The 27,950-nt window shown below is 44.8% G+C and overlaps 1 protein-coding gene across 3 annotated transcripts; it reads right to left on the reverse strand.

The window, feature by feature from the left end:
- Positions 1 to 201: 201 nt before the first annotated feature.
- Positions 202 to 27,196, reverse strand: tesk1b (testis associated actin remodelling kinase 1b). Of its 3 annotated transcripts, XM_042069893.1 has the most exons (12): positions 26,962 to 27,196; positions 26,185 to 26,556; positions 25,915 to 26,083; positions 12,166 to 12,287; positions 10,241 to 10,289; positions 9,977 to 10,123; positions 9,719 to 9,801; positions 7,602 to 7,686; positions 6,885 to 6,968; positions 2,519 to 2,605; positions 2,184 to 2,283; positions 202 to 1,858 (listed from the first exon to the last, which is right to left on the reverse strand). In XM_042069893.1, exons 3-12 carry the CDS (start codon positions 26,080 to 26,082, stop codon positions 390 to 392), a joined length of 2,394 nt encoding a protein of 797 aa, XP_041925827.1. In that variant the 5' UTR covers position 26,083; positions 26,185 to 26,556; positions 26,962 to 27,196; the 3' UTR covers positions 202 to 389. The 3 variants fall into 3 exon arrangements, with proteins under 3 accessions (XP_041925827.1, XP_041925828.1, XP_041925826.1); XM_042069894.1 differs by having other exon boundaries at positions 202 to 1,855; positions 25,915 to 26,556; XM_042069892.1 differs by lacking the exon at positions 26,962 to 27,196 and adding an exon at positions 26,771 to 26,884 and having other exon boundaries at positions 25,915 to 26,556.
- Positions 27,197 to 27,950: the final 754 nt, after the last annotated feature.

Genomic DNA, 27,950 nt, shown 5'->3' on the forward strand with positions numbered 1-27,950 from the left:
CATCTGCTGGTATCCATATTCAATTTTGAATCATTCATCGAATATAAAATACATTTTAATTTTTCTTCTGTGCTTAAACTATATGAGTAAGATCTTCATATCATGATGTACATGTATGAATGAATGTACACAACACACACAAACACAAATAATCACACATTTCTGAGGATTGCTTTCAGGCAGAAAACGACTCTAAAGAAGGCAAGTCAAGTCTCTTTATTTATTCAATTCAATCCAATCCAGTCATGAAAACAAAATAAATTTTCCCATCTCAAAAAACAAAAACAAACAATTCAATAATATTTATAATGCAGGTGCTTTAGAAGAAAATGCAGACTGTACAACATAAATTCAAACCAGCGCGCTCACTAAAGTCCATAAAGTCACCCTCACACATTCTTCTGCGCATTCAGAGCTGGGCGTTTACTTGTGGGCGGAGCTGGACAGAGCAGTCCCTGATTGGCTGTGGCGTCTCTGTTGAGATTTTTATAGGCTGCCGTGGAGCGGGAGGTGGGCGTGCGGATGCAGAGTGACGGCAGTCTCAGACCAGCCAGGCAGCAACCGGGGCAGGAAATGACCTCATCGTACTCAGGTGAGGGACTGTCGAACGGAGTCTGGGTGGTGCTCGTGGGGGTGGGGTGGTAGCCGTTGGTCCCACCTCCCCAACCCACAGGCCGTGTGATTGGGCCGTTGTTGTTCTCATGAGTGTCTGAAGAAGGAGGGCTATTGGAGAGGGGGGAACTCCAGCCATTTGAGAGAGACTCCACTCCACTACTATCTAGTGCGCCAAAAGGAATGTTATCATCTAGATTCAAAGGTCTACCAGCACCCTCTAGTGCCTTAAAGGGAGTACTGCAGTCTTTTGGAGGGTGCTTCTCAGGGTCGCCTGGAGTTCGGGACGTAGTGCTAGTGTCCAGGTGCAATTGTTTGTCAGCAGTGCCCTCTGGTGGTTCAGGGGAGGCCCTGCAGTCCATCGGCTCCCCAGAAACGTCAGTCTCCTCTCCCTCCCCCTCCTCCTCCATCACTAGTTCCAGGGAGGGGAACTCTAGGCCAGAGTCCACTGGGGCCTGTGCACTCGTCCCCTCTTCCCTTTCTCCATGCTCCCCACCCCCCTTTCCCATGCCTCCTGGGCTGCCTAGATCCACGTCTTCCACTGCCCCAATCAGAGTCTCCCCATCGGCCACTGCCTCCTGTGATTGGTCCGCAGCAGCCGTGTGACGTATATCTGCAACGGTGCTAATGAGCGCTAGCGCTAAGCTCTTGGAGCGCGGGTCGTCAGCGCACGAGTCCAGCTCCATCCCATGGGGTATGGCGTGGACAGCTGGACTTTCAGCGTCTGCCTCTTTCCCCACACGGGGAGACCGCTCCACAGGCCTGGCTGGGTCCACGTCAACTCTGTCTGGTAAGATGCCACATGCAGTGCTTTCCTCCGTCTCACGGTCACTGTTTGGAGTGCCCGTCCTGTTCTCGGTGGGGCATGCTGGCGGCGCCCCGTTGGGCAGGAGGGTAAGAGGGGGGTTGCACGGCAGCGACTGGGTGCGCCGGTGGGCCCTCGGAGAGTTTCGCCCACAGTGGCTCGGGTCGGACGGGTCGGGGGGCGGAGGAAGGTCAAAGGTCAACGAGATGACAGACTTGCTGGGCGTGTCGAAGAGTTTGATCCGGCCACCCTTCAAGTCTTCTCTCTGGGAGAAGGGGTTGACCCGAGTCAGGGGTACTGTCTGGGGAGAGGGCTGGGTCAGTCGAGGGGGTGTGGTCAGGGACAGCATGTCTGATTGGCTGTAGGACAGGTGAGGGTCACCAGGGCAACAGAGGGACCGCCTCCTCTCCATGGTGAGATCAAGAGAGGCTGTAGCGTCTGCTAAAGGAGGACAGAGAAGGAGGGGAAAAACTGCTTTACAAACGGCTGAAGTGGAGGATTGGAAAGCTGAAGGCAACAAATCACACACAGCAAACACCCAACAAAACAAAAATACACCAGTAGACCATATACCAACATACCATACACATTTACCAGTTAGACCACTTATTTACAAAACTTTTTTTTATTGTTCACAAAAAAAAAAAAAAAAAAAACCACTGGAGTGGACGCGTTCATCCTGTGTGTGTGTGTGTGTGTGTGTGTGTGTGTGTGTGTGTGTGTGTGTGTGTGTGTGTGTGTGTGTGTGTGTGCGCACGTGTCTCACCCTCTTTATGAGGCAGCTCATCTCGAGCTTCCCCCTGCCCCTGCAGCTCTTCCAGCTCACACACCAGCGTGGAGAACGAGGGACGACCTGGAGCATCCATCTGAGGGGAGAGAGGGAGGAGGAGAGGAGCACACTCCATTTCCATTACATCTTTTTAATTACTTTTTATTATATATATACACATATTTTTTAATTACTGGGCCTCATTTTACGTTGACTTTACTTGCACTCCTAGGCTAACTAATAAGGACCGAGAGAGAAACGGATTCAGAGTGAGTGAGTGAGTGAGTGAGTGAGTGAGTGAGTGAGTGTGTGAGTGTGTGAGTGAGACTTACACTGCAGCAGACAACAGCCAGGGCGAGGAAGCCTGGTGGGCAGTCCCCCGCCATAAGTTCAAACGCTGCCACGTCCAGCCCAAAGTCCTGCAGACGTGAGCAATCACACCAAATAAAAAGCCATTTTCAAAACACACACAGAGCTAGTGTTTAGCAATCATTCATTAATTCATTCAATCAATAGAGATCAACACAGATGAATTATATCGCTTGACTTTGGGAAAAGAGCCAGCCTGGCTACGACCTGTACGAAGGACAGCTGGATATCCACATCCAACTGCTACGTCATGATGCCCCGCCTACTCCCCTCAGTTACCTTAAAGCAGGATCAGATGCCCAACAGAAACCCTTCACTTGTAATCTGCATTGTCAGCCAGTGTATCCACATTGCCTTTGGCAGATGGACGAGGAATTGATGTTAAGTTGACTGATGAGCATCGTATTCTGACATAGCAGTTGGATATGGGTGTCCAACTGCATCGTCCTACAGGTCGCAGTAAGACATGCTTGGCTAGAGGGGCAGGAAGAGGTATTGGCAGGGAAAGGCCACCAGAGATCACTGTGGTGAAACCAAACTCTGTATTTTCATTTGTATCCACCGAATTACATTGGTCCTACTACTGCTGCTTCATATGAAATCAACCCGTGCCAAATTACAGCACCGGAGACACATCTGGGTGAGCAAGGAGATCTAGTGTGGCAAACCATTACAGATGTAATATACTTTTGGCCACTGCATCATTTGGCGTTGTTGCGAGTTTTGTTTTTCTGACCCAGTGTACTGAAATTATACCAACATTTTAAAATTTGACCATTTTAGCACACACATTCCACATCGACATAAATCTAAAAATAAAACAGCAATGTGCGGCTTCTGACTGTTTTTGCCATGGAGTCACAAATATAAAATTGTGCCCGATTAAACTTGGCAGCCACCAATTTCTCTGGTCATGACCCAGCTGTTACTGTTACATATTTAGACAGAGTAAAGTATACACAAAAGGGTACTATTGGGCACTGGTGTACCGGTATTGATACTGATTGAAATGTGAAAGATAATGAAGGTACAGGCCTTAGCCCAAAGCTATATGCATTTAAGGTGCACTTGGTGAATCATTTTTATAACACACACACACACTAAGTTCATTACCAAGCATGGGCACTTTGCTCATTATGTAACCTGCATACATCAGTTGGAGATTATGATCAGTATTATCAAGGGGCAGAGTTGAAACAGAACCATAAAGTTCATCTCAGTCCTGGATCAGGGTTTCATTTCATCCAGCTAATGCACAGACGGCACGGCAGAACAGCAGCCTTGCTCCACTTATTGGCTCGACTTTGACCAGTACTGAATGTCCATTGTGTAGTTGCTACAAAGTTTCCAGATGATCCAACATTATTTGCTTCTATTAAATTTTAGAGTCTGATAAGTACAGAATTCACACAGCACCCCCCCCCCCCCCCCATCGGTTTCTTTATACTAAATGTTTTCCCTTTACAGGATGATTTGGACACCAATCCTGGTAGATAGGAATCAATCATCTAGTCCATCCACTTAGCATGACTAGTAGAATGTCCAGTGCCCCACAATGCTAGCATGCACCAGGTACCACTCTGAGGTGCTAAGGAAGCCTGACTTGGGGTCATTTTGCACACACACACACACATGCCAAAATTGTACCAGAATTTATTTGCTTCCTGGGTGCTGTGTACATGATTTCCCTTATCGAATATCAAATCCCACCATAGAAAGTGGAGCTATCTGCACAAAATCAGCCAAAATGGGCTCAAAATAACCTCTGCTATGTCTGTGTAGACCAGAGGGGTATTTCACAAAGGCAGAATTAAGACATCCAAGATAAGTGATAAAGCGAGGTTTGACATAGCGTTGTCTGGTCATCCTAGCTCAACTCGTTTCACTAATGCCAATCCAGGATGAGTAGGAGCGACTATGTCAAGCCAGGTGTATGTAATTCAGGATGTGTGCGCGTTCTCGTTTCTGCTCCAAAGTGCCCACGGTTGGAATAAAAAAAAAAACGCGGAAAATAGCGTCATGGGGAATCATGGCTATTTCTGTAAAACAGCAGAAGTAGGCGTGGTAGACCAACTGAATGCAAATTTATGTATGCACCCACGTGTGAGTGCTTCCTTGTCTCGGCACCCAACATCATTAAGAAAGCGCTCGCCACTGCAAAGAACGCACATAGTATGATTTACCTTAATATTATAGTTGAAAATACCTTCAAAAACTTGCCCATCCGTCTACTACCATATGGTTATTATTTTAATTGTGATAGCCTTATAATTATTAACATAGGCCTAGGTAGCCTACTCATTGTTTGCTTATTTTATTGATAGACGTTTGATGAATAGCCTACTGTAGTTGATTGGAAGTGGAGGGGCAAGTTTTTGAAGGTATTTTCAACTATAATATTAAGGTAAATCATACTATGTGCATTCTTTGCAGTAGCGAGCGCTTTCTAGGCCTATGTTAATAATTATAAGGCTATCACAATTAAAATAATAACCATATGGTAGTAGACGGACAATCTGTTTTGTTTTGCGAACAAATACATTTATCAAATAGTTTATAAATGGAATAAAGCTCCTTAAAAATTAGCACGGAGGTCTGATGTGAATGACAGCTAGCTGAACCAATAAGACAACATAATTACCATTAGAATTAACTTAGCTTGGCTGTTAGCCTGGTCGGGACCAGGCTAGGTGCACAGAATAAATCCCCATGGTAACTTATGTGCCATCTCTTTTGTGAAACCAAGTCAAGGCTGAATTCATCCAGGATAACCTAAAAATCCCAGCTTAATCCCTTATCTAGGTTTTGTGAAATACCCCTCAGGGCTCCGAACCGGTTCAAGGAACGAAAACGAATGGAATTTTACGAGGAGCGGAAACAAAAACAAAATGGTCTTCAACTGTTCCGGAACAGAAACGTTATTCTGAAATCCACAAAACCGGTTAATAACGTTTTTTTTTCGTTCTCTATACATTTTATAAAATTTCACAAAAGCATATCCTAAGTGTTCTACTCGTTTGATTGTAGGCAAACAGCCTAATAATTTGATTTCTGCAGTTTGAAAAAAAAGACAGAATAAATGGACCTTTGGTCCAAATGTGTAGGCCTATATTTTGTCTTGCTGTTGTAATGTAACCTATCCGTCTGCCACTTCGGATCTTAGGCCAGCTCGTAGCGTAGGCTACTGAAACTGATTTGGAAATTGTTTGTAGCCTATGCGTAATAGCCTGAGATTTACAGGATGAGATAAACGCTGAGATTTACAGGATGTAATACCATACCAAATCGCGCTTCGTGTTTTTTTTTTTTTTTTTTTTACCATCGCGGAAATATAAACCTTAATTCAGACATGCTGTGTGTATTTATTATTTATTTATTTATTTATTTATTTATTATGTAATTATGTAGCACATACATTTTGAGTTTAACGTTAACCCTTTTCCCAGTTTATGAAGTTGTGCGTCTATGAGAAAAGTAGACATATGGTTCTACTTTGCTCATAGACGCACAACTTCATAAACTGTATGATATGTTGCCTTAGACTACGGTAGGCTAATGCAGCTACTGTTAGAGACTAGATAGATAGATACTTTAGTCATCCCCAGACGTGTAACGTGAAGTCGTGCATGGATGTGATGTCTCCGTCCTGCAGGCGGTAGCCAGAGCGCTCTCAACTCTGCTGCCATGTGTTATTAAACAAACGTCCCCCCCCCATATCCCTGGTATAACGTTATTGTCGGGTCCTTAGGAGGCATTTGAAATGACCAAATGCAAATGTCATCCGAGGGACCTGACGGTGACGTCCCCCAGAAAGTCCTGCACCGGACATCACGCAATAACCAAACGATAACTTGCTCCGGACGTCAATAAGGTCACCGGAACGTCCGCTAGAGAACATGACGTTCGGGACCAATCAGGGACGTTGTGAATGTCGGCATGAGGTCCGGGGGACGTCCCGTGTTTGTCGGGTAATACCATACCAAATCGCGCTTCATGTTTTTTTTTTACCATCGCGGAAATATAAACGTATAGCTACGGTATAGGCTAAATCAAGGGGAAATAATGAGTACGTCTATTCTAAGGTAAAGTCCACAAAAATAGACTTGATAGGCCCGCCAAACACTGCCGGAACTTTAAGAACGAACGATATTTTGCGAACGAAAACGTTAAACATAGGCCTACCTGAACTGTTCGGAACGGAACGTTTGAAAAATAATTTTGTTTTCAAGCCCTGGTGTAGACTATTAAAGGCAATTACACATAATGTTGTAGTCGGTACACATGTGTATGTGTGTGTGTTTGTGTGTGTGAGAGAGGGAACGATTTTACCTCAGTGCGAGGCAAGAAGTCTGGATCAGCCTTGATTCGCCCAATGATCTCACAGAGAATGATTCCGAATGCAAAGACATCCACCTGAATAGAAAAAGGAACACAAACACACACTTCAAAGACTGTATTGATGGCAGCTGAATAGGCCCAATGCACAAGTCACACTGGTCAATCTGACTTAACATACATGTAAAACACACACATTCTACACAGAATCTGTGAAACTGGATGCAGTACTGTACGTTAGTAACAAAGCATGTGATTGTTTAAACAGCAAGTGTGCTGGTTTCAAGTGCTCTTTAGGCCAGTATTCTGAAAGTCTTTATAATGTGCTCATGCTGAACTAAACACTTCAGCTCCAATCATTTACCATACCTGCAGTTAGTGTTTACAGTGCACACTTTGCCTGCCAGTATTCACAGAGTGTCTGTTGCCAAAGTCATGCATCAGCATTCCTGATTGATTTTCTTGCTAGCCCTAATTTAATTACCATCTATGCCCTAGACCCCTTTGGCGTGTGTGTGTGTGTGTGTGTGTGTATATAAAAGTCTGTTAGACTTGGACTGCTAGAACAAATTGCTGGCTTTTCAGACTGTATTCCAGTCTCTGTCAACAACTGGGCTATTAACACCAGTAAGCCAGACCATAGCCTTAGCTAGCACTGGGCCGGCAGCTGGAGCAAGGCTATTATGATGGAGAGGTATTGTTGTGGCCTACCTTCTCATTGTATGGCTCTCCTCGCAGCACTTCTGGTGCCATCCAGTAGGGGGAGCCCACGATGCCCAGCCTGTTAGAGCAGTCACTGAGGAATGAAAACACACACACGCGCTCTGAGACCATCACTGAACCAGCCTGTGCTGGAATAGGCCAGAGACTCTCTTCAGTATTGTGACATTTGTTTTTGTACTGGTAAGTACGCAGTTGGGAACGTGGGGCTTTCTGCATGCTCACTGTCATCTCCAACAGAAATGGAACGAGACATGGGGCACAAGGGGGAGAGAGAGAGAGAGAGAGAGAGAAATGGACGAGGACACAAGACACAGGGAGGGGGGGGGGGGGAGAGAGAGAGAGAGAGAGAGAGAGAGAGAGAGAGAGCTCAGACAGAATTACAGCCCCCAGTGTAAACACAGTTAGGGAAGTAGAGAAAAAGCGAGGGAGAGGGAGAGAGTGCGAGAGCTTGGGATGGAATAGTTTGACCTTATTTGGATAGCTTACCAAAAAACTCAGTATATCTACCCACTACCCCCTCCTTTCCCTCCAAGTCTCTCTCCATCTCTCTCTCTCTCTCTCTCTGTTTCTCTCACACACACACAAAGTGTGGGTTTGCAAACAGAGGGTGGAAACACACCACTTCTGTGCACACACACACACGGCTTTGACAACATCTGTTGTCTCAGAGCAGCTGTGTGTGTGTGTGTGTGTGGTGCGTGCATGTGTGTGTGTGAGCATGCAAACAAGTTGTACACAGCACATAATAGCTAACTATTCTTATTCAAATGCAAACATCTGGCTATTGTGCTACCGAATCCCAAAGAGCACTTTAAAATAACACTTCCCCCCCCCCACCCCGGTAGCATTCCGGGCATCATGTCTATTCACGGTGAAATCTATCTTGAGATCTATTCCAGTATTACGTGAGCACCTGGCAATACACCGAGACGCAAGTGAGACGTCTGACAGGGATTCTGTGGTCTCCTCGATGACTCACGCCACAGATCACGTCTCACGTCTGCTCCACTCACTGGAGGGGTCACGTATTTCAGACGCTTTTGGGAGGGGGTCCTGAGTGTGTGTGTGCGTGCGTGAGCCCTTCATATGGCACATACACACTGTTGGGTGGAAATATTATGGCTCTGGGCATTTAAGGGACTGAGAGATAGCTCTGTGTGCTTATGAGTGTGAGGGAGAGACATTGTCAGTGTGTGTGTGTGTGTGTGTGTGTGTGTGTTGCAGTCAAGACCAACTAAACAAAGACCAACTAAACAAAGACCAACTAAACAAAGACCAAGTCCAGAGAGTATCGAGACTAAGACAAGAGTTAAGACCAAATCAAGTCCAACACAAGACCAGCGCCAACTTTTATGCCAGAGGATTTGGCCGACACCCATCTGCTCGATCCCAGAACACAACAGCTTCTTCTACTTCATCTTCACCGGTGTCCCGTAGTCAGCTGCACGCGTGTGAAGGGTGAGCGGGGACAGCCGTTAAGAAAAGTAACGTCTCTTTCAAATGATGAAATTCAATTTTACATCCAATCACAGTATTGTGTTAAAAAAAAAAACAAATACATTGTGAAATAGCCGTCTGGTCTAGAAATACCTAGAAAAACCTTGAGTCCTCCATGTCCAAGCGAGACCAAGTAAAAAATATTGTCAATTGCTGTCAAGTACTACAACACTAGTGTGGTGTGTACGTGTACGTGTGAGATGAAGACCTAAGCAGAAATCTCAGCAACATAAACAGACACAGTGGGGCGGATGTTAGAAAGCTACGCACCCACCCGCCATCTCTCCCTACATAAACAAATAACACCGCACAGACTTCCCTACACAAACACACAAATGTAGAAATGTCTGCCCTGAAGATTGGGGACAACTAACGAGCCAAACCCCAGAGTGCAAATGTACTGGGATGTATGAGTAGGAGATAGAGAACACTGAAGACACAGTGTAGATGTACACACAGATAAGGGGAGTTAGAGAGGGTGTGAGAGCAACAGCTAGAGCGAGTGAAGGATAAGAAAGAGGAAAAGGGAGGAGGATGAGAAGGGTGTCGAGGTCACCTATCTGATTGGGGGATCTTATCAGGAGCATTGGATTGAGGAGTTTACTGACCTGCAGTCCGGAATCTTCTCAGCGAGACCAAAGTCCCCCACCACAGCAGTGCACAGGCCAGCCTCCCAGCGCACCAGACAGTTCTACACGCACGCACACACACACACACACACACGTGTATACATGTACACACGCCGACCATGCAGACAAAGAAGCAGAGAGCCGTAGGGCAAAGGTCAAATACCTTAACCTGTCAGATAAGAGAAGGAATGTCTGTGTGTGTGTGTGTGTGTGTGTGCGTGCGCGCGATGTCTCTACCTTTGACGTCAGGTCCCGGTGAAATATTCCTTTACTGTGCAAGTACTGCAGACCTTTGCTGATGTCCAGCGCAAGGTTAATCCTTGTTGCCCATGGCAACATTATCTCACTGTCCAACAGCTGCTCCAAGTTCCCCCCGTTAATATACTGCAACACACACATATATTAGTGTCCAGAATAATTACATTTGGTGTGTACCTAACACAACACACTTGTTATGGTCAGTGTGTGTGTTTAATGATGGTGTGTGTCAGGAGTTAATACCTCAGTCAGAGCGTGCAGGTGGCCCTCATGAACACACACACCCACAAACCTGCACAGAGAAACAAAGACACACACACACAATCACCGACATCTCAGTTTCAAAGCAAAACACACATAAACACAGACATGCACACACAGCCTTGTGCTGACAAAAAAAAAAAAAAAAAAAACAGTGACAAGTTCCTTCAGGATCCCACCACTCGTCTGTGTGTGTCTGTGTGTGTCTGTGTAAAATTGGGAAACGACACACATACCCTGCGGGTGCTAAGAAGCACAATTTCTGAAGTTTTAATGAGTCTCCTCACATGCCACAGCTGGTCAAAAACTTAAACCACCTCGCAAGCCAAGGAGAACTGACAGCTGGCACTATGCCCATTTTAAAAGCAGAACAATCAATTTCTCCATTACACACAATCACACTTTCCACACTCTTGATGACACACACACTTTCAGAGTATGGGTGCACATGTTTGCATTGGCGGGCGGGCGGGGGGAGAGAGAGAGAGAGAGAGAGAGAGAGAGAGAGAGAGAGAGAGAGAGAGAGAGAGAGAGAGAGAGGAGAGAGAGAGAGAGAGAGAGAGAGAGAGAGAGAGAGAGAGAGAGAGAGAGAGAGAGAGAGAGAGAGAGAGACTAATGACCAACTTGGTGATTAATGGCTCTGCAGACATTTCTCAGTCGCTCTCTTTATTGTCTACGCCAATGTGGTGGGAAATGTACCGAAACAATGCCAAACATTTTGCAACTCCAGTGTGTGGCAAGTTGCGTCAAGCAGAATTAAATATGCCAAATATGATTAGTAACCTATTGAAACATAAGAATACGATCACATCATCAAAGTGGAGAGATCCATGAAACAGTTCAGTCACAACCTTGTTCAGGCATTGGAGTTGGGATGGAAAGAGAAGAGCCTACCAGGGAAAAGAAATTACATCAAGTACTACGCAAAGGTTTTAGGCATTGTTTTGCCGTATGTAAGAAATGTCTTTCAATTAATGATAAAATGGCCCTGATACGTCACTAGACATTAAGAAATCATGTTCATTTCAAATACTTATATCACTGACAACAGTAGTCCGGCCAGGATATTGTCATTTAAAAAGTGAAGTTGTAGCCCTCAACTGATGTTTATGTCGTCATGTTGTGTTTTGGCCTGATGCACCACCCTCCACCTATCTACTAATCACAAAGTCAGTAGTGTTTCAGCATCCTGGTTGCCAGCTCTGCCAGTCAGGGGGGAGGGGGAGGGGATACACAGCTCTACAGTAATTTGAAAGTGATTGCAGTACCAGTTTTGGCCACTATCTTACATACGGTTCCTTTAAATGTATACCGGTAAATAGAAAACGTCACATTTAGATAGTCAAAATTATTTCTCAAATAGAGAAATCAGTTAAGGTATTCTTGTTTTCTGCACTTTGCGTGTTGTTAACTGATAAAACATACTAGCGAGTGTGCTATTCTCTCAGGCATGCAGATAGTACAGGTAGTGGAGGAATATTTGAACAGGAAGTGTGAAAGTACGTGGTAAGTATTTCTGCACACTAATGTTTAGGGGAGAAGCATGGTAGTGGTTGAATCTTGATTCTAGGAATGCAAATTTTGGAGCATGTATAACTATGTGAGTGCTGTGGGCAGTCTAATTAGAGAAGAATGAGGGCATGTTTATGTAGGTGACAGCCAGTGCAGTATACTCATTAGGATGCAGAAGCAGCATGTTTGAACTTCAGTAGTGAGTAGAGTTGGGTTGGCAATGCCTAAGTATGCAAGTTGAGTGTACTCACCACTAGAGGAGATTGGGGTTAGAATGTTGAGGTGAGGTGTGGTTGTGTGAGGTGAGGGGGGGTTAGTCTGTGAGGTGAGTATACTCACCTAAAGATGCTGGGTTGGCATGTCTAAGTTTAAGTATGCGAGTTGAGCGTACTCACCTGAGGATGTTGGGGTGGCAGAGGCGGTTCATGAGCTGCACCTCCTTCAGCATGTTGGCTCTGTTGGAGGCCATCGTGTTCATTTTCAACGCCATCACCTGACCACTTGTCCTATGCTGCACCTGAACAGAGCATGAAGGGGGGGGGGGGGCTACTGTCATTACCAGCTTTCCTCTGAGAGGCTCTTCAGCTGCCCACTCCTCCCCAAACAGACACACACACCTTAACTGGCTCTCACTCTCAGAGCCTCTTCATGAGAGCCTCTGTTGGTTACACACACACACACACACACACGCACACCCTCGCCTCGCCACACTTAACAGAGAGCACCTTTCATGAGACAACAGTTTACACAGGTCTGCTTTTTTACATGCCGCTTTATCTGATCAAAACCCTCATGATTAAAGTATTTACTTCATGCTTAAAAAGGCCACCACACTCTCCCTCTCACAGTGGTGCAATTCATTGTGGAAAGTGATGACTTACATGCCTGCCTCCGCCAAGAACTGCCAACATATAGCTTCCCAAGCTTTTAGTCTTCATTGGGATGAAGCAATGAATGAGGGGCACTAAAGTGAATAAGTGGTTGTACCAGGGTAAGGATTTATGAGGTTTAATCAATTAAAGTTCAATTTGATTAAAGAAGTTACTTAAGGTGGAAGCAATGCTACATCCGCCCCATCTGGTTACCACACCCCTTTGAGACTTTGAAGATCTACTTTCATTTGTTAAAAGCCTTGGAATGTTAGCTCTATGGCGTTCAAAATCCAAAGCCCTACACACAGTTTCCTGACGGCTGTGGAACCAGAGTGGAAATCCAGATCCAGGTGGTACCACAGTGCTCAGTACAGATCTTTCCCTTCCTTGCATGCATTTATCTAAACAAATACAGTGGAATTCTGAAAGAGCGAAAGAATCAACACTGATTAAAAAATAATTAACTTTGGGAAGCACTGTGGTGCAAGAGGCTGCAGGATCCATTCGAGTCCAGGTGCCCACAGGGATCCTGGTTCAAATCTGACCTGAGGTCATTTCCCAATCCAACCTCATCTCTCTTCCACTCACTTCCTGCCACTCTTCACGGTCTTATCTGTTTAAAATAAATATCCTGTGGCATAGATAGCACATGTACCACATACAGTCTGTTAAAGTGGAAAGATATTTCCCTGCATAATATTATTGATTAAAAAAGACAGTAAAAAGATGAATAAATATAGCATATTGCTGATTTTGTGAAATATGTGCTCAGCTATATGGGGCCAGCTTGAGCGTGCACGCACGCACACAAAAAAATAAATTAAACTTAAACTTATTTTTAATGCTACTACTTACAATAGTGTTTTTTCCACACATGTGCGCACACACACACACTTAAAAAAATGTGTTGATCAATCTTGAATGACACAGGGAAGACCTCTGTCCCACCACAAACATTACCAAATCCACCAGTCATCTCACCATCAATATTGCATAGACGCACACATAACCTGACTTACACATCCTTTCTGCCTCAGTTGACAGGCAACCATACGCTTCCCCTCCATATTAATAAAGGCTTAAACTACACTCTCTGCCATGTCCCACACAACACAGGTACTCAGTCAAAGCTAGGTACTGTATATTATAATTATTAGTTCTAGTTCAGATCTGTTGAATGAATGAAAATGAATCAGTCACACAGGGATTAAGTCTATGATGTACAGTATATGTTCTGCCATGCCACATGATTGACTTCTTAAAGCACACTCAAGATTAATACGGTCATTAACTTTATGCCATCACTCGCTCTAACTGATGTTGGGAATGATTACACTCGAAAGTATATTTATTGACCATATCATAGTCCCGAAGTCCTGAATGCTGAACGCTCTAAAATGACGACAGATGGGACCTCACCTTTTCTGTGCCAACAAATCACTGGGTATAACTAGGAGTGGGGTGCAGAGACTGGGAATGCTGACGGGGTGAGGAGATTGGGAATGCTGACGGGGGTGGAGTGTAGTGGGGAGATTGGGAACGCTGACGGGGTGGAGTGTAGTGGGGAGACTGGGAATGCTGACGGGGTGGAGTGTAGTGGGGAGACTGGGAATGCTGACTGGGTGGAGTGTAGTGGGGAGACTGGGAATGCTGATGGGGTGGAGTAGAGTAGGGAGATTGGGAATACCGGAGTGGGGATGCTGACGGAGCAGAGGGAGATGGTGTGAGTGGCCTTAGGTCTGCAGCACACTTGCACAAGCTTACGGCCGGACCAGGAGCTGGCCTGCTTTCCCTCAGTAAACACACAGTCAGAGATTAATCCAAGCCAATTTGCACTCAGCAACACTTGGAATGGCTACTCAATACCAGCTCTGTGTGGAGAAGGAAAATGTGTGCGTCACTGTGCATGCCACTTAGTGAAAGGCGATGACATGCTGTGGAGAAGATTAACATGACTGAATAAATGTAGATGCATTGTAGTGTTGCTCATCGGTTTGCTTCTAACATCAGGGGGATTCCAAATCAACTCTCTGTGTGTGTGTGTGTGTGTGTGTGTAAAATCCTAAACCCACTATGAGGGGGCATATATTGCACATAGCTTTCCTATGACACAGAATACAGATTCATTCCCCGTGGATTACAAACTCCTCTGGATGGAGATAGAGAAGGTTACAGTGAGAGAGGGGAAAGAGACAGAACAGTATGCACAAAAGAGTGATGGAGACACCCATTCAAACGACAACTAGTCCTGGGTTTGCAACTTTCACTCATTTATGACCTAGTGCACAAGTGAATAACCACTATGCACTAGCGCCTTGCATCACTTACTCCATTAGCTGTCAACTATTAAATTAAATCGCATTTTGGTAATTGGGGGCCAAGCAGCGAAGCTTTTCCTATTATTATTATTTATCTGACATTGGAGTCTATGGCAGCCCATAGAATGCCTGGCTAAAAAGTTCAGATTTTTTGGCAGAAAGTTTCGGGACACTCCACTGACCACTCACACTTATTTACAGACCTCTAAACCCAGCCATCTAGCGCCACCAACAGGTCAAAATCTGGCCGAAAATTATGAAATTTGGTACACTGATTCAGCACTGTCCCATGATCACTCTCACCAATTTACAGAACTCTATGCCCAACACTCTAGCGCCACCAATGGGTCAAAACTGGATTGCATTAACGCATGTGACCATTGAACGGGTGCATCAGATTTTCACAAATCAGGCACTGTTGGAATCCCTGGACTGACCTAAGTTCAATGACTCCTATTATGTCACTTTCCGCCATATTGGACCTCCGCCATATTGGATTTAGTCCAAACTACGAAAAGTTTCAGAGGTTACAAATTTCATCCGATTTTCACAGAACTTGGCGGAGATGATATTCTGCCCGAGCCGCACAAACGATACTTGTCAGATTTTTCAATTAGATTTTTGTTTGCCCGTGACAGCCAATCAAATATGGTGATGAAGCCGCCAAACAGGAAGTGGACTAATATCTCCGTGACGCTTTGAGTTAACATAACAAAACTCGATACCATTAGTCAGGACACTGTCCCAATCACTCACAGCAATTTTTATGCATATACATTGAACACTCTAGTGCCACCACCAGTTCAATGCTGGACATGCGTTCATGCGCGTGATCCTTGACTCTTTTGTCTGATTTTCACAATTGAGGTAGCGTCTTAATCCTTGGAACATCCCAAGTTCATCGACCCCTATACCATCACTTTCCGCCATATTGGACCTCCGCCATATTGGATTTAGTCCAAACTCTACGAAAAGTTTCAGCAGTTACAAATTTCATCCGATTTTCACAGAACTTGGCGGAGATGATCTTCAGACCGAGCCGCACAAACGATACTTGTCAGATTTTTTAATTTCAAGTTTATTTATTTGTGACAGCCAATCACACATGGCGACAATAACGCCTTACAGGAAGTGGGCTAACATCTCGGATATGCTTTAAAGTCCAAACTTGGTACAGGGACTTGGTATCCGATTGTGGGGACACACTACGAAACTGGCATCATGTGGCCTCTATAGGGGGCGCTGTAATACAGGAAGGGAGCTTGTATCTCAGCAACGCTTCGGAGTAAAAAGTCCAAACTTGGTATAAGGACCTGTTACCTGATTATGATGACGCACTAGGAAATTGGAATCATTTGGCCTCTATAGGGGGCGCTGCAATACTGGAAGTGAGCTCCTATCTTAGCAACGCTTTGATGTATGAAGTCCAAACTTGGTACAGGGACTTGGTACCTCATTGTGAGGACACAGTAGGAAATTGGCATCATTTGGCCTCTATAGGGGGCGCTGTAATACAAGAAGTGGACTCATATCTCAGCAACGCTTCGTTGTATGAAGTCCAAACTTGATACATGGACATAGCTGATTGTGAGGACATGCAAGGAAAGTGGTCTCATTTGACCTCTAAGGGTGCTGTAATAAAGAAAGTGAGCTCACATCTCAGCAACACTTTGGTGTATGAAGTCCAAACTTGAGGGACATGGTAGCTGATTGTGAGAGCGCACAAGGACATTGGTGTAATTTGGCCTCTAGGGGCGCTGTAACAAAGTAAATGAGCTTATTTCTCAGCCATTCTTTATCCAATGGCAATCAAACTTGCTGTGAGCGCTTGCTCATGGCATGGCAATGCCATTCCTGTTATAGCGCACTGCTTGGCCCCCGCATTGCTGCTTGCAGCTATATTTGGTTGATTGGTTTGGGAAATACCTTAAATTCTCTGATTGTAGCTTCTTAAACTTGAATATTTTCACCTTTACACACTCCTCTGTGACAGCAAACTAAATATCGTTGGTGTATGCACAAAACAAGGCATTTGAGGACAGGCCTTGGATAGCACAGATTGACTTTTTTTCCAACATTTCCTGTCATTTTATCAACCAAACTGATAGATTAATCCAGAAAATCATTGACAGATGACTACTAAAACTAGATGTACCGCATAGTGGTACAAAATATGACCGCCGCTCAGTCCTGTACATCCGTTCCGCGAAAATAAATCACACTTCAATTTGTCTCCATATTTTACTCCATCCCCCACTCTTGAAACTTTTGTGTATGCTTGTTTGGCATGTGTGTGTGTGTGCGGCTGCACAGAAAGTAGCCTACTGGTGCTGAAAAGGTGAATAGATTGTAGAATAGCCAAAGAAGATGTAGCATTGTTATAAAACCTTTAACATCTCTAAACAATCACAAGTAGGGCAGTTCATCACAGTTCATCCATTGCAACTGGATTGATGAAAGGTCACTTACACCTGTAGGTTACATTGTATTTGGGAAAAGCAAAAGGGATCAGCATAATGTTATTTATATATTTTTTTATGTATTTATAAACAAAAACATCTGTCAGTTCCGTGCCATTTTCAACAGCTATCAAAAACAAAAGGTCATTTTTGGATGGATGGATTTTTTGTGAATGTTTCTTCTTCTACATAAGATTTTAGTCATCTTTAGTTCATGTAATACTTTATTGTCAATGCACAAATTAAGTAACAGTAGTCTGAAACGTTATTGTTAATGCACAAATTAAGTAACAGTAGTCTGAAACGAAATGCTGTTTTACATCTAACCAGTGGTGCAAATAACGGACATGTCCAAATGGGCCTGGATGAAATGCGTCGCTAGACTGTTCATACACATTTTAACGGGCCAAAGTTGAAGAGCTTTTGTCCGTTGTTGTTCGTGCAAATATAGGCTGATTCATGTTCCCTTGCATTGTTTAACTGAGGTCCATGGCTAGTCTGGCTTTCATCAGACCAAGCTCAATCTTTTAAGAAATCAAAAAATAAATAGCGGGCAGATCAGGCTGGGTTCACCCAGCCTAGTCCATAGGCACCCGATATTGTTTAATTTTCCGATTGAGATATACACGCTCTGGCTATTCTAAATGCATCAGGGAGTTATGACAAAACGGTAACTAACAAACTAGATCCTAATAGAAAGCTGTTAGCTTCCCTAAGCTACAGGTAGGATTATAAGGTAGGCCTATTTACAACATAAATTGTCAATAGGCTATGCTGGCGACACAAATAAAATCTCCTTTGGAAACCAATGGCTTACGCCTTACAGTATCAAGCGGACTTAAACTGCCATATCGTGGCGAAAAGTTGTAATAACATTCACGCAGCTCCATGAATCAAGGAAAGCGCGAATGAAGTAGCCACTTCTACATGGGACCCACTACACAGTAGCTTAAGGGTGTGTTGCTAAAGCAGCCATAATGAAATTAAGGTGTCATTGTTTGGATACTTCACACACACACACATGCTCTTTAATTTCACAGACTACAACTACCAAGCTGGAATCAAAGCACATCGATTCCCCTCTCACACCCTGCACGCACTTAAAACAAAATAAACAGGCGTCTCAGTCTCACGCATGTATAGGCAAAACTGTATCAGACCGGTGTAACGTTGGTAAATCTTCCATTGCACAGAATGATTTTGTAGCACGTGCAATAAATGACAGTCGAAAGATACAAACAGTGCTGCTATCAATTTGCTTGGTATAACCACATTTATAGTTTTCTACAAATGCAATCAATCAAATGGGCCTCCATCACTCAACCAATGCTAACGGTAACATTACCTAGGTCCTTATTGATATTACAAGATTAACGTACCTGCAGTAAAAACCAAGCATGTCCGATAAACATCCTCAGATTTATTTCGGCTTCAAGAAGAAATGGGAATTACACTTCATGTGAACATCGTCCTATCCTTATTAGATGTTCGCTGCGGTAAATTACAGTCCTTGTATGAAGCGTCCATTGTTTTTTTCCAACCCACTTTTAACTTCCAACAAAATTACGTCTCACTGCAACAATGCGCCATCTAGTGGACAAACGACTACTTCTCGCCAATACTGAAAATGCAGCCATGATGATGATGATGATGATGATGAATATTTATTTTGGCTTTCTTTAATCCTACTGAATTTGTAATTATGTATCGGCCGTTCTAATACCGATAGTATGTGGGTGCCTGTGTGTGTGCATGTGTATATGTGTGCACCGCCATTTACAGGCCAATGAGTGTAGTCACTAAATGTACACATAACCTAATTTTTTTAGACCCCCCCCATGGATGAAATTCTACGAAACTTGGCATACCCCCGGAGAATGCCAGGTCAATCATACACATAAAATTGGGTGCAGTTCTGAACATCTTAACTGAAGATAGGGGCGATTAAAGCAGAATAATAATATTGCATTTTAATTTTTTACCGGGGGGTGGGGGTGCAAATCACAAATGAGTGATTATAAGCCAGGTTGATGTGGGCCCTTGAGACCAACATACCATAAAAGATTCTTCATCCTCAGTGCCACGGTTCAGGTAGTTACTTAGGAAAAACTGTTTTTTTTTTTTTGTGGTTCAGGGGGCCCAGCACGGGGGGGTTGGTGGTGGTCCCCGGGGACGAAATGAAATTTTTCCGTAAAAGTCTAGTGGGGCTACATACCCACCAAATTTCATGTACCCCCGGTGGTTCGGTGTCCCGGGTATCAATGACCAAAGATTCAGGAAGTAGATGACGGGGAAAAATTCTTGAATTGTGTGCATGTGTGCGTGTACAAGTTTATGATTATATGTGTGTGTGTGTGTGTGTGTGTGTGTGTGTGCGTGCTTGCTTGTGTGTTTGCCTGCGTATGTGTGTTTGTGCATGTGCATGCATGCGTACATATGTCTACTGTGTGAGTATGTGTCATACGTATGATTACTGTAAAATGTTATGTGTGTGCGTGTGTATCTGTTTATGCACATGTGTGCACATGGAATGGGGTTAACATGACCCCTGGAGGCAAACATACGGAAAAAATTGGTCATCCTAGGCCCTACAGTTCTCAAGATATTCACAGAGAACTGTGTCTGCCCTACCCTCCTTTTGGGGGGGTCCAGTCCAGCGGGGGGGGCTGACAGATCAAAACGAAAAATGGACGGTTCCATGCTATCCATGTGGGGGGTACATGCCCACCAAGTTTTGTGTACCCCGGTCTTTCAGTGGTCCCGGGGAATCCTTGTTGGTGTTATGTCACTAAATGTACACATAAATTATTTTATTGTAAGGCCCCCCATGAACGAAAGTACACAAAACTTGGCATGCATTCGGAGGGTGTCATAATGATCCTACACCTTTAATTTCGTACAGGTTTTGACCTTGTCAGCCAGAGATATTGTGATGAAAACACCTAATTTTTTGCTTTTGAATTTTTAACTAGGTGGCGCTATACATGAAATAAGTGGTAATGGGATGGGTTGACATGCCCCCTTAAGACCAACATACATAAAAAAGGTGGACCTCCTAGGCCCTACGGTTCTCGAGATATTCACAGAAAACTGTCTCCGGCCACCTACAGGCCAGTTGGTGTATAGTAACATAAATTAATTTATTGTGTGGCCCCCCCCCCCCCCATGAACGGAATTCCACAAAACCTGGCGTGCATACAGAGGGGTGTCATAATGATCATACACTTCCAATTTCGTGCAGTTTTGACTATGTTAGGTCACAGATACCTTCAATTACAACACCTCATTTTAACTTTTTTGTGTTTAACTAGGTGGCGCTATACATGAAATGAGTGGTTATGGAATGGGTTGACATGGCCCCTTGAGATCAACATACAAAAAAAAAAAAATGGTCCTCCCTAAACCCTACGGTTTTCGAGATATTCACAGAAAACTGTGTCTGCCCTACCCTCCTTTCGGGGGGGTCCAGTCCAGCAGGGGGGGCTACAGATCAAAACAAAAAACGATGGTTCCATGCTATCCAAGTTCCGTGTACCCCGGTCTTTCAGTGTCCCGGGAATCATTGACGGAAATTTGGGCATGCGAAAAAAATTTTTTTTTTAAAAATTAAAGAAAAGAAAAGAAAAAAAAAAAAATCTGACTAAACCTTCGCTGCGCAGCGGTCATAATAATTGCTCTTTACTGCCGTACTTCTGACATCCACTATACAGAACATCCAAACATGGCTGCTATTCCCAATATACACTTGGAGCACATTCCCGTGCTATTTTTAAGGAGACTTCTCTAGATCACACACCAGGTGACTGCTGGACTGAACGGCTGGAGGAGTGATGGATCCCAAGAGTGAGACAGGTTCTTCCCGTCTGCTACACTAGCATTTCACAGCTGTAATTTCATCAACATTGCGCTCTTGTGTTTCCTCATTCTGACAAAGTCCCTCTCTCTCTCCACAAAATGTGGGACCTACCTGCGCAAGCCTTTCTCCACATCTACCCCTGACACCTTACCTGGGGGAGTGTGTGGAGTGCGTGTGGGGGGGGGGGGGGGGGGGGGGGGGTGGGCAGTGTTTATCCAGGGTGTGGGGAGACTAGGGGACAGTAGGTACTGGAGAGCACTCACTATGACACACACACACACACACACACAACACACACACTTATATGGACATGTAAACCACAGTGACAAAAAAACAAATAATTCAGAGCAAATGCAACACAAGAATAAAACTTGGGAAAAGTAGCATTTAGCCTAAAGATGTTTTGCACTAAAACACTCCCTCTTTCCAGGAAACAGACACAGACACACAAGGCCTTTTAATGACTGACAACAGCACAAGCCCTGACTAGAGTGCAACTGAGAAGGGGGACAAAGAAAGAAAGAAAGAAAGAAAGAAAGAAAGAAGAAGAAAGAAAGAAAGAAAGAAAGAAAGAAAGAAAGAAAGAAAGAAAGAAAGAAAGAAAGAAAGAAAGAAAGAAGAAAGAAAGAAAGAAAGAAAGAAAGAAAGAAGAAAGAAAGAAAGAAAAGAAAGAAAGAAAGAAAGAAACAGACAGACCCAGGAAAGGGGAGAGAAAGATTGACTGGGTTGTGGGGAGACGGAATAAAAAAACCAAAAGAGATCGATGTAAGAGAGATGTGAGGTCAAGTTGAACTAGTTTTAAAATCTCCCAGCCAATCAGAGTGGTTCTTAACTCTTTGTTGCTACTTAGTGACATCTCGACCCAGAAAGATGGATAGGAATATTTCTCCCCCAATGTGCGTGTGTGTGTGTGTGTGTGTGTGTGTGTGTGTGTGTGTCTGCATTTCCAAGACCAGGAGGGTGTGTGAGTTACTATGAAAAACAAAACTGTTTGGGGCATTTACTTTTACGAACAGCAGCTTGCACAAATACCAGATTTGGCACATTTGTCCATAAGCATTCCTGCCCTGTGTAAAGTAGAGTCCATGAATTAAAAATGTGTGTTGGCTATAAACACTATGATACTTGCATCAGATAACTGTTTTCAGTTTGTCTATGTATACTGTATCGGTCCTTATCAAATAAACTCTAATAATTATTAAATGAACCAGGTGGGTATTTAGCCAGGACACCGAAAACCCCTAATCTTTGTGATAAGTGCCATGGGATCTTTAATGACCACAGTGAGTTAGGACCTCAGTTTAACATCTTAACCAGATCTCCTGCAGCACAGTGGCCACACCACTGCAACTAGGACATTGGGATCTTCCAGCAGCAACTCCGTTTTCCAAGGAGGTCTCCCATCCAAGTACTAATAAAGGCCACACTTGCTAGCTTCAGTAATTCAGAAGTGAAGTGAAGTGTCTGGGCTGCTACCACACACAAACACACTTAGCCAAAGCATGAGTCTGCTGGACCCCACTGGACAAGACACCCCCCCCCCCCCCCCCCCCACAAGCTCCTGTTCTGTCAGACATCCAAGACAAACAGGGCATTCCAAACATCATCCTTTTCATATAAATAACACCCCCTCATTTCCGCAGTCTCAATGTAGGTGTGTGTGTGTGGTCCTCTTAAATCTTTTGTAAAGCTCAGCTATTAAACTTTGCACGTGACAAAACTAAAGAAACATCAGGTCCATATCATTTTCAAACTATACAGAAGTGTCTCTAACGCCCATGTCAGATATGTAACAGCAACATGACAACCATGCATCATGTGTCAGTCTTCTGTCAGCACCAACTCAGGGAGAAAATGCACTTAGGAGGGGTTCTCAAGTCCTTACAGGCACAAACATGGGTCCATGAAACCACATCACACACAAAGGGTCCATGGTGCACAGAGAGGGGGGGGGGGGGGGGGGGGGAGCGAGAGAGAGAGAGAGAGAGAGAGCGCGAGAGACAGACAGACTAGAAAGACACACACAAATCAAAACAACATACATAGATGTACAGTATGTGCAAAGAAACACACAGGCAGAATAACCCACTCAAAACAAAACACAGCCACACACCACTCACAGAGAGCCTACATGCCCTCTACTCATTTCTGAGTTGATCAGCGCGAGTTTCCTTGACGTGCTTAGGGCAGGCCACTCGGGGGTGGAACAGGGCTCACGCAGGACACTCGGGGGTGGAACAGGGCGCACGCAGGACACTCGGGGGTGGAACAGGGGTGGAACAGGGCGCACGCAGGACACTCGGGGGTGGAACAGGGCGCACGCAGGACACTCGGGGGTGGAACAGGGCGCACGCAGGACACTCGATGGTGGAACAGGGCGCACGCAGGACACTCGGGGGGTGGAACAGGGCGCACGCAGGACACTCGGGGGGTGGAACAGGGCGCACGCAGGACACTCGGGGGGTGGAACAGGGCGCACGCAGGACACTCGGGGGGTGGAACAGGGCGCACGCAGGACACTCGGGGGGTGTAGTCTTCTGCAGGGAGCTCAGGTGTTGTAAGGAGCGCAGGTGCAGGTGCGTGCACACACGGTGGTGTCGACTCCAGGTCAGAAATGAGGTCAGGGAGGCCTTATGACATCCATAGGTTAATGAGCTACGGAAGTGCATTTCTGCTCAACAGTGAGGTCATCCACTTGTGTTAGTTACTGGCCCGCCGAGAAGGGATCCTTGAAGATCAGTGCACACAGGCAAATTGGATGGGGTTGTCAGGCTTTATTAGAAATATCCAATAATAAGGACACTGAGGAGCTCCTTGGAGTCCAATTCTTGAATTCCAAACCCTGTTTGCAACATTTAGAAATGAGAAAGTTTGTGTGTGTGTGTGTCTGGCTTGTGCAGGATTGCTGTATGCACATATATTTCAATACATATTCTGTAATGTGTGTGTGTGTGTGTGTGTGTATATAACCTGCACATAAGGCGTGTTTTGCCTCAGCAGCCTCAAGAAAAACACAACCTGTGGGATTTGTTCAAACAAGACGTCTCCAGCAGGCATGTAAGGGTTGCTCAACCTTCCTTGAGCGCAAATACCCACTACTCTGGCTAACTCTTCTCTTCTAGAAAAACAAAACCAACAGAACGGAAGCCACTGCCAGCACGCACGCACACACACACACACACACACACACACACGTGCTGATGGTCCCTCCAACCTCAGACAGAGGCTGATATGCCAGCAAAGGGTATCCCTCTGGACCTAAGGACACATCTGAACAAGCAGACAAGTGTGGTCAAGAGTGTCTGTCCATATTAAATCTAGTTTAAGCAGAGCTATTGTGATCTTAAAGTGGCTATGTGAATTTTTATTTGTTCAATATATCCAAAATAGCAACAGAGTGTGAAGAAATAATGGTTTTCCCACAATGTTCTGTGTAGTCCAGATATGCATGCTACAGCCCTATGCTAGCTTCAGATCCTGTTTGAACCTCAATGCTATGAATGCAAGTCAATGGAAATGTGCACACGTAACGGTGCATTCAAGATAATCCTACAGTCCTGGTGTTTTTCAGTGATAACATTTCAGAGCGACTAGACATAGAATTACTTTTAAAAAGCAATCTGTGTTGAAACGGCCTCATTTAAAATATTTTCAGGGGAACACAATGACAACTTTGTTTGGTTCAGGTAGAGGGTAAATGTAGCCTACTTGGGTTACCCTGCATCCAACTCACTCATACAAACCTACTGTAACTGTAAATCCTTTCATTTACACTGTTTAGAGTCTGGAAACTTAAAGGTCACATTGAACACATCACACAGAGGAGATTTCAGCCCTGATTGAATCACAGCTGCCAACACAGACCCAAAGATTAGCTAATCAGGAGCACCAGTGTAACTAGACATCTAGACCTCACAGCCACACTGTGGACACACTGTAAATGTCAATCATTTCAATGTGCAGATGCAAACACACACACACACCTCATTAACAAAGAGAATATTTCAGTCTGACTGAATCACAGCCCCCCAACACACAGACAGGGGCAGGGGTAGAAAAACAAGAGCCAACCATGGCGGGCTCATGGCCTATTAACGGAACCATCCAATCTATTGCCCCTTCATCAGCCTTGGTCCACTCCATTCACATTTACATACACAGCTCCATCACTAGTGACATTTTAAAAAGGGCTGCTCTTAATTAAAGTGGAGGACCTAGCTCATTTGCAGTAAATCACCATGAATTGGAGTCAGGTGGCAGGAAAGGGGGCACACAAGGCCATGACCAGGATCAAAGGACGTGGTAATGGCTCACTGTGCGTTGCCATTCCTCTTTCCATACCTTTCTGCTCTCCTTCATACAGAATTAAAGAGGGAAGGGTTCCTTTGCACATGTCAAAAATGCCTCTCTTGTTTCAAGGCTTCGCTCAACTGTACAGTGTTCAGGTGTCAGATGGCCGGCTACTAGCGCCACCTGCTGCTGCTAAATGTTGATGGTGCATGCCTCAAACACGCCAAAACGGACTGTAAAGGTGGTATTTAAAAGGCGGTCTGCGCGATGTCAATTGAATAAGATGCAACGGGTTTTTACAAGTAGGCTAAACTTAATCTCCGCAACTGCGACAGGGGGAGACTCTTACCTTGAAAACTTCGGAGAAAAATCCCGAGCCAATTTTCTCGCAGAAAAAGTCGTCTATCCTCGCCAGGCTGGACACAGCGCTCCGGAGGGCTCGGTAGGAGGAGGGCCTCATTCGGTGGGGTCCATGGACTGGACCGTCCAATCCGTCCTCCTGGTCGTCGCGGTCCATCCTGACCGTTGCAGAGGGGGGCAAGTGCGCACTCAGTCTCAGAACTCAGTGGCGGTGTTTACACTTCCCATGTCCGAAGCTACGTGAGCGAACAGCAATTACCTTCGCGCAACAAGACCAAGTTTCAAACAACAGAATATGACTTTAAACAATCCTGCTTCGTTTTCATTTCGGTCTGGATGGCTCACGATCTCCTACTTTAACTCTGGCGAGCTATTCAGACGCCGTTTGACATCCGGCATTGGCCCAATTTGTTTGGTTCCGAGCCCAACGTCACTCACGTCCAGTGAGATGAAGTGCAAGTGCATCACTGGTGTGCTCCACCGCACCCACGACGCACCGAGTTGCTGACTGCACAGCGGGCCCTACCACAGCTTGCATGCCTCACTTCCACAGACGCCAGACATTCCGCCGGATGATGCGTGGCTACTAGGCTACTCGGCTCCTGCTCAGCTGCATGAAAACGACTCGCCCCTGCAACAGAAACAGAGAAAAAGTGTGATAAAACATAGAAGTATGCCCCTCAATCAGCACAATCTCCAGCCGAACTAAAAGGCAACACCAACACTTTGTAACTTAAATAATAGTTCGCCTATGAGGTTGGATCTTGTTACTCTTTTCCCGTGATTATTCCAGAAAAAAATGACCGTGCGATTTGACGCATAAACCTTTAAAAGGCTGATCTTACAATGTCGGAAAACATGTAGTCCCCAACGTGAACACGGTCTTCTGCTACCATAGCTGAAGATGCATTATAAATAGCTCTCTAAGTCTAAGTTCGACTGCGCGACTTTTAAAGCGAGGACAGACTTTGAAGCATCGCGATTGCATTTTTAAATGTATAGTTTAAACATGACAATATAACATAAGGGGAATTACCTAATGTGAAAAGAGATGTTCCTACACGTTTTGAGTCCTCTTTGACCCCAAACACCTTCGTCATTCGTTTCCCTTAGTGTCTTCTTATCTGTGCCCGTGTCACGTTACCGAGTTTTTTATTTGACTAATTAATCATCCCCGCTGCTCCCGCGCCAACACGACTCGATGCCTGCTCGAGCCTCTGCAGCGTGAGTCGTAGGTTATCTATGGTCTGCTGCACCGAATGAGCAGCGTGACTCTTGCTTCCAATTGGAGGCGAAGGGGCGGGTCCAAGTCATGTCTCCCCTGCGCCACAGCTATTTTTTTTTTAACAGCCCTCACCTCACCTGCAAGCCTGGCCTGGGAAAGCGACCGATAAGACGTTTTCCCAGCAAATCATCAGAGCAGGACATAGATTAGGAACATGCGGATTTTCTCAGTGTTTTTCCCTGTCCACTGTCCACCTCTTTAAAGCTGTTTTGACATGTCCACTTTTGTGGTGGGCCCACTTCATGAAGCAATGTATTTGTAGGCCTACTATACTAGCTGCTAGGCAACATGACACACGAGGTCACAGCAATGTGTTTTGTGTGTGCGTGTTGGAGAGGTTAGGCACCCATGTTTAATTCATACATGGCTTTACCAGTTAGCTTTTCGAAAGGTTTGAAGGCGATACGAGACACATGATACCGAGGTCAAAACAGCCCATGTACAATGAGAAGCGAATTAATAATTGAGAGCTCTGCTGACTTAATTCACTGCCATTAAAACGGTGTTTGTTTTGATACTGCCTGTAGTAAAGGTGATATAGAGGGTGAGCAGAAATGGTGCAACCTGGTTATCTCACAACAATGACTCAATCTCAATGCATAAAAGTTAGGCCTATTCAAATGGTGTGGAAAGTTATTGATTAATCCATTTGCAAGTGGAGTGTTCTAGGATAAATTATTATTAATGATTAAAGCAGGAATAAAAGCAGGCAGTACACAAGTGGCAATTATGTTGAATGT

This window comes from Alosa sapidissima, chromosome 18 (genome assembly GCF_018492685.1).
Source record: "Alosa sapidissima isolate fAloSap1 chromosome 18, fAloSap1.pri, whole genome shotgun sequence".
Lineage (NCBI taxonomy): Eukaryota > Metazoa > Chordata > Actinopteri > Clupeiformes > Clupeidae > Alosa > Alosa sapidissima.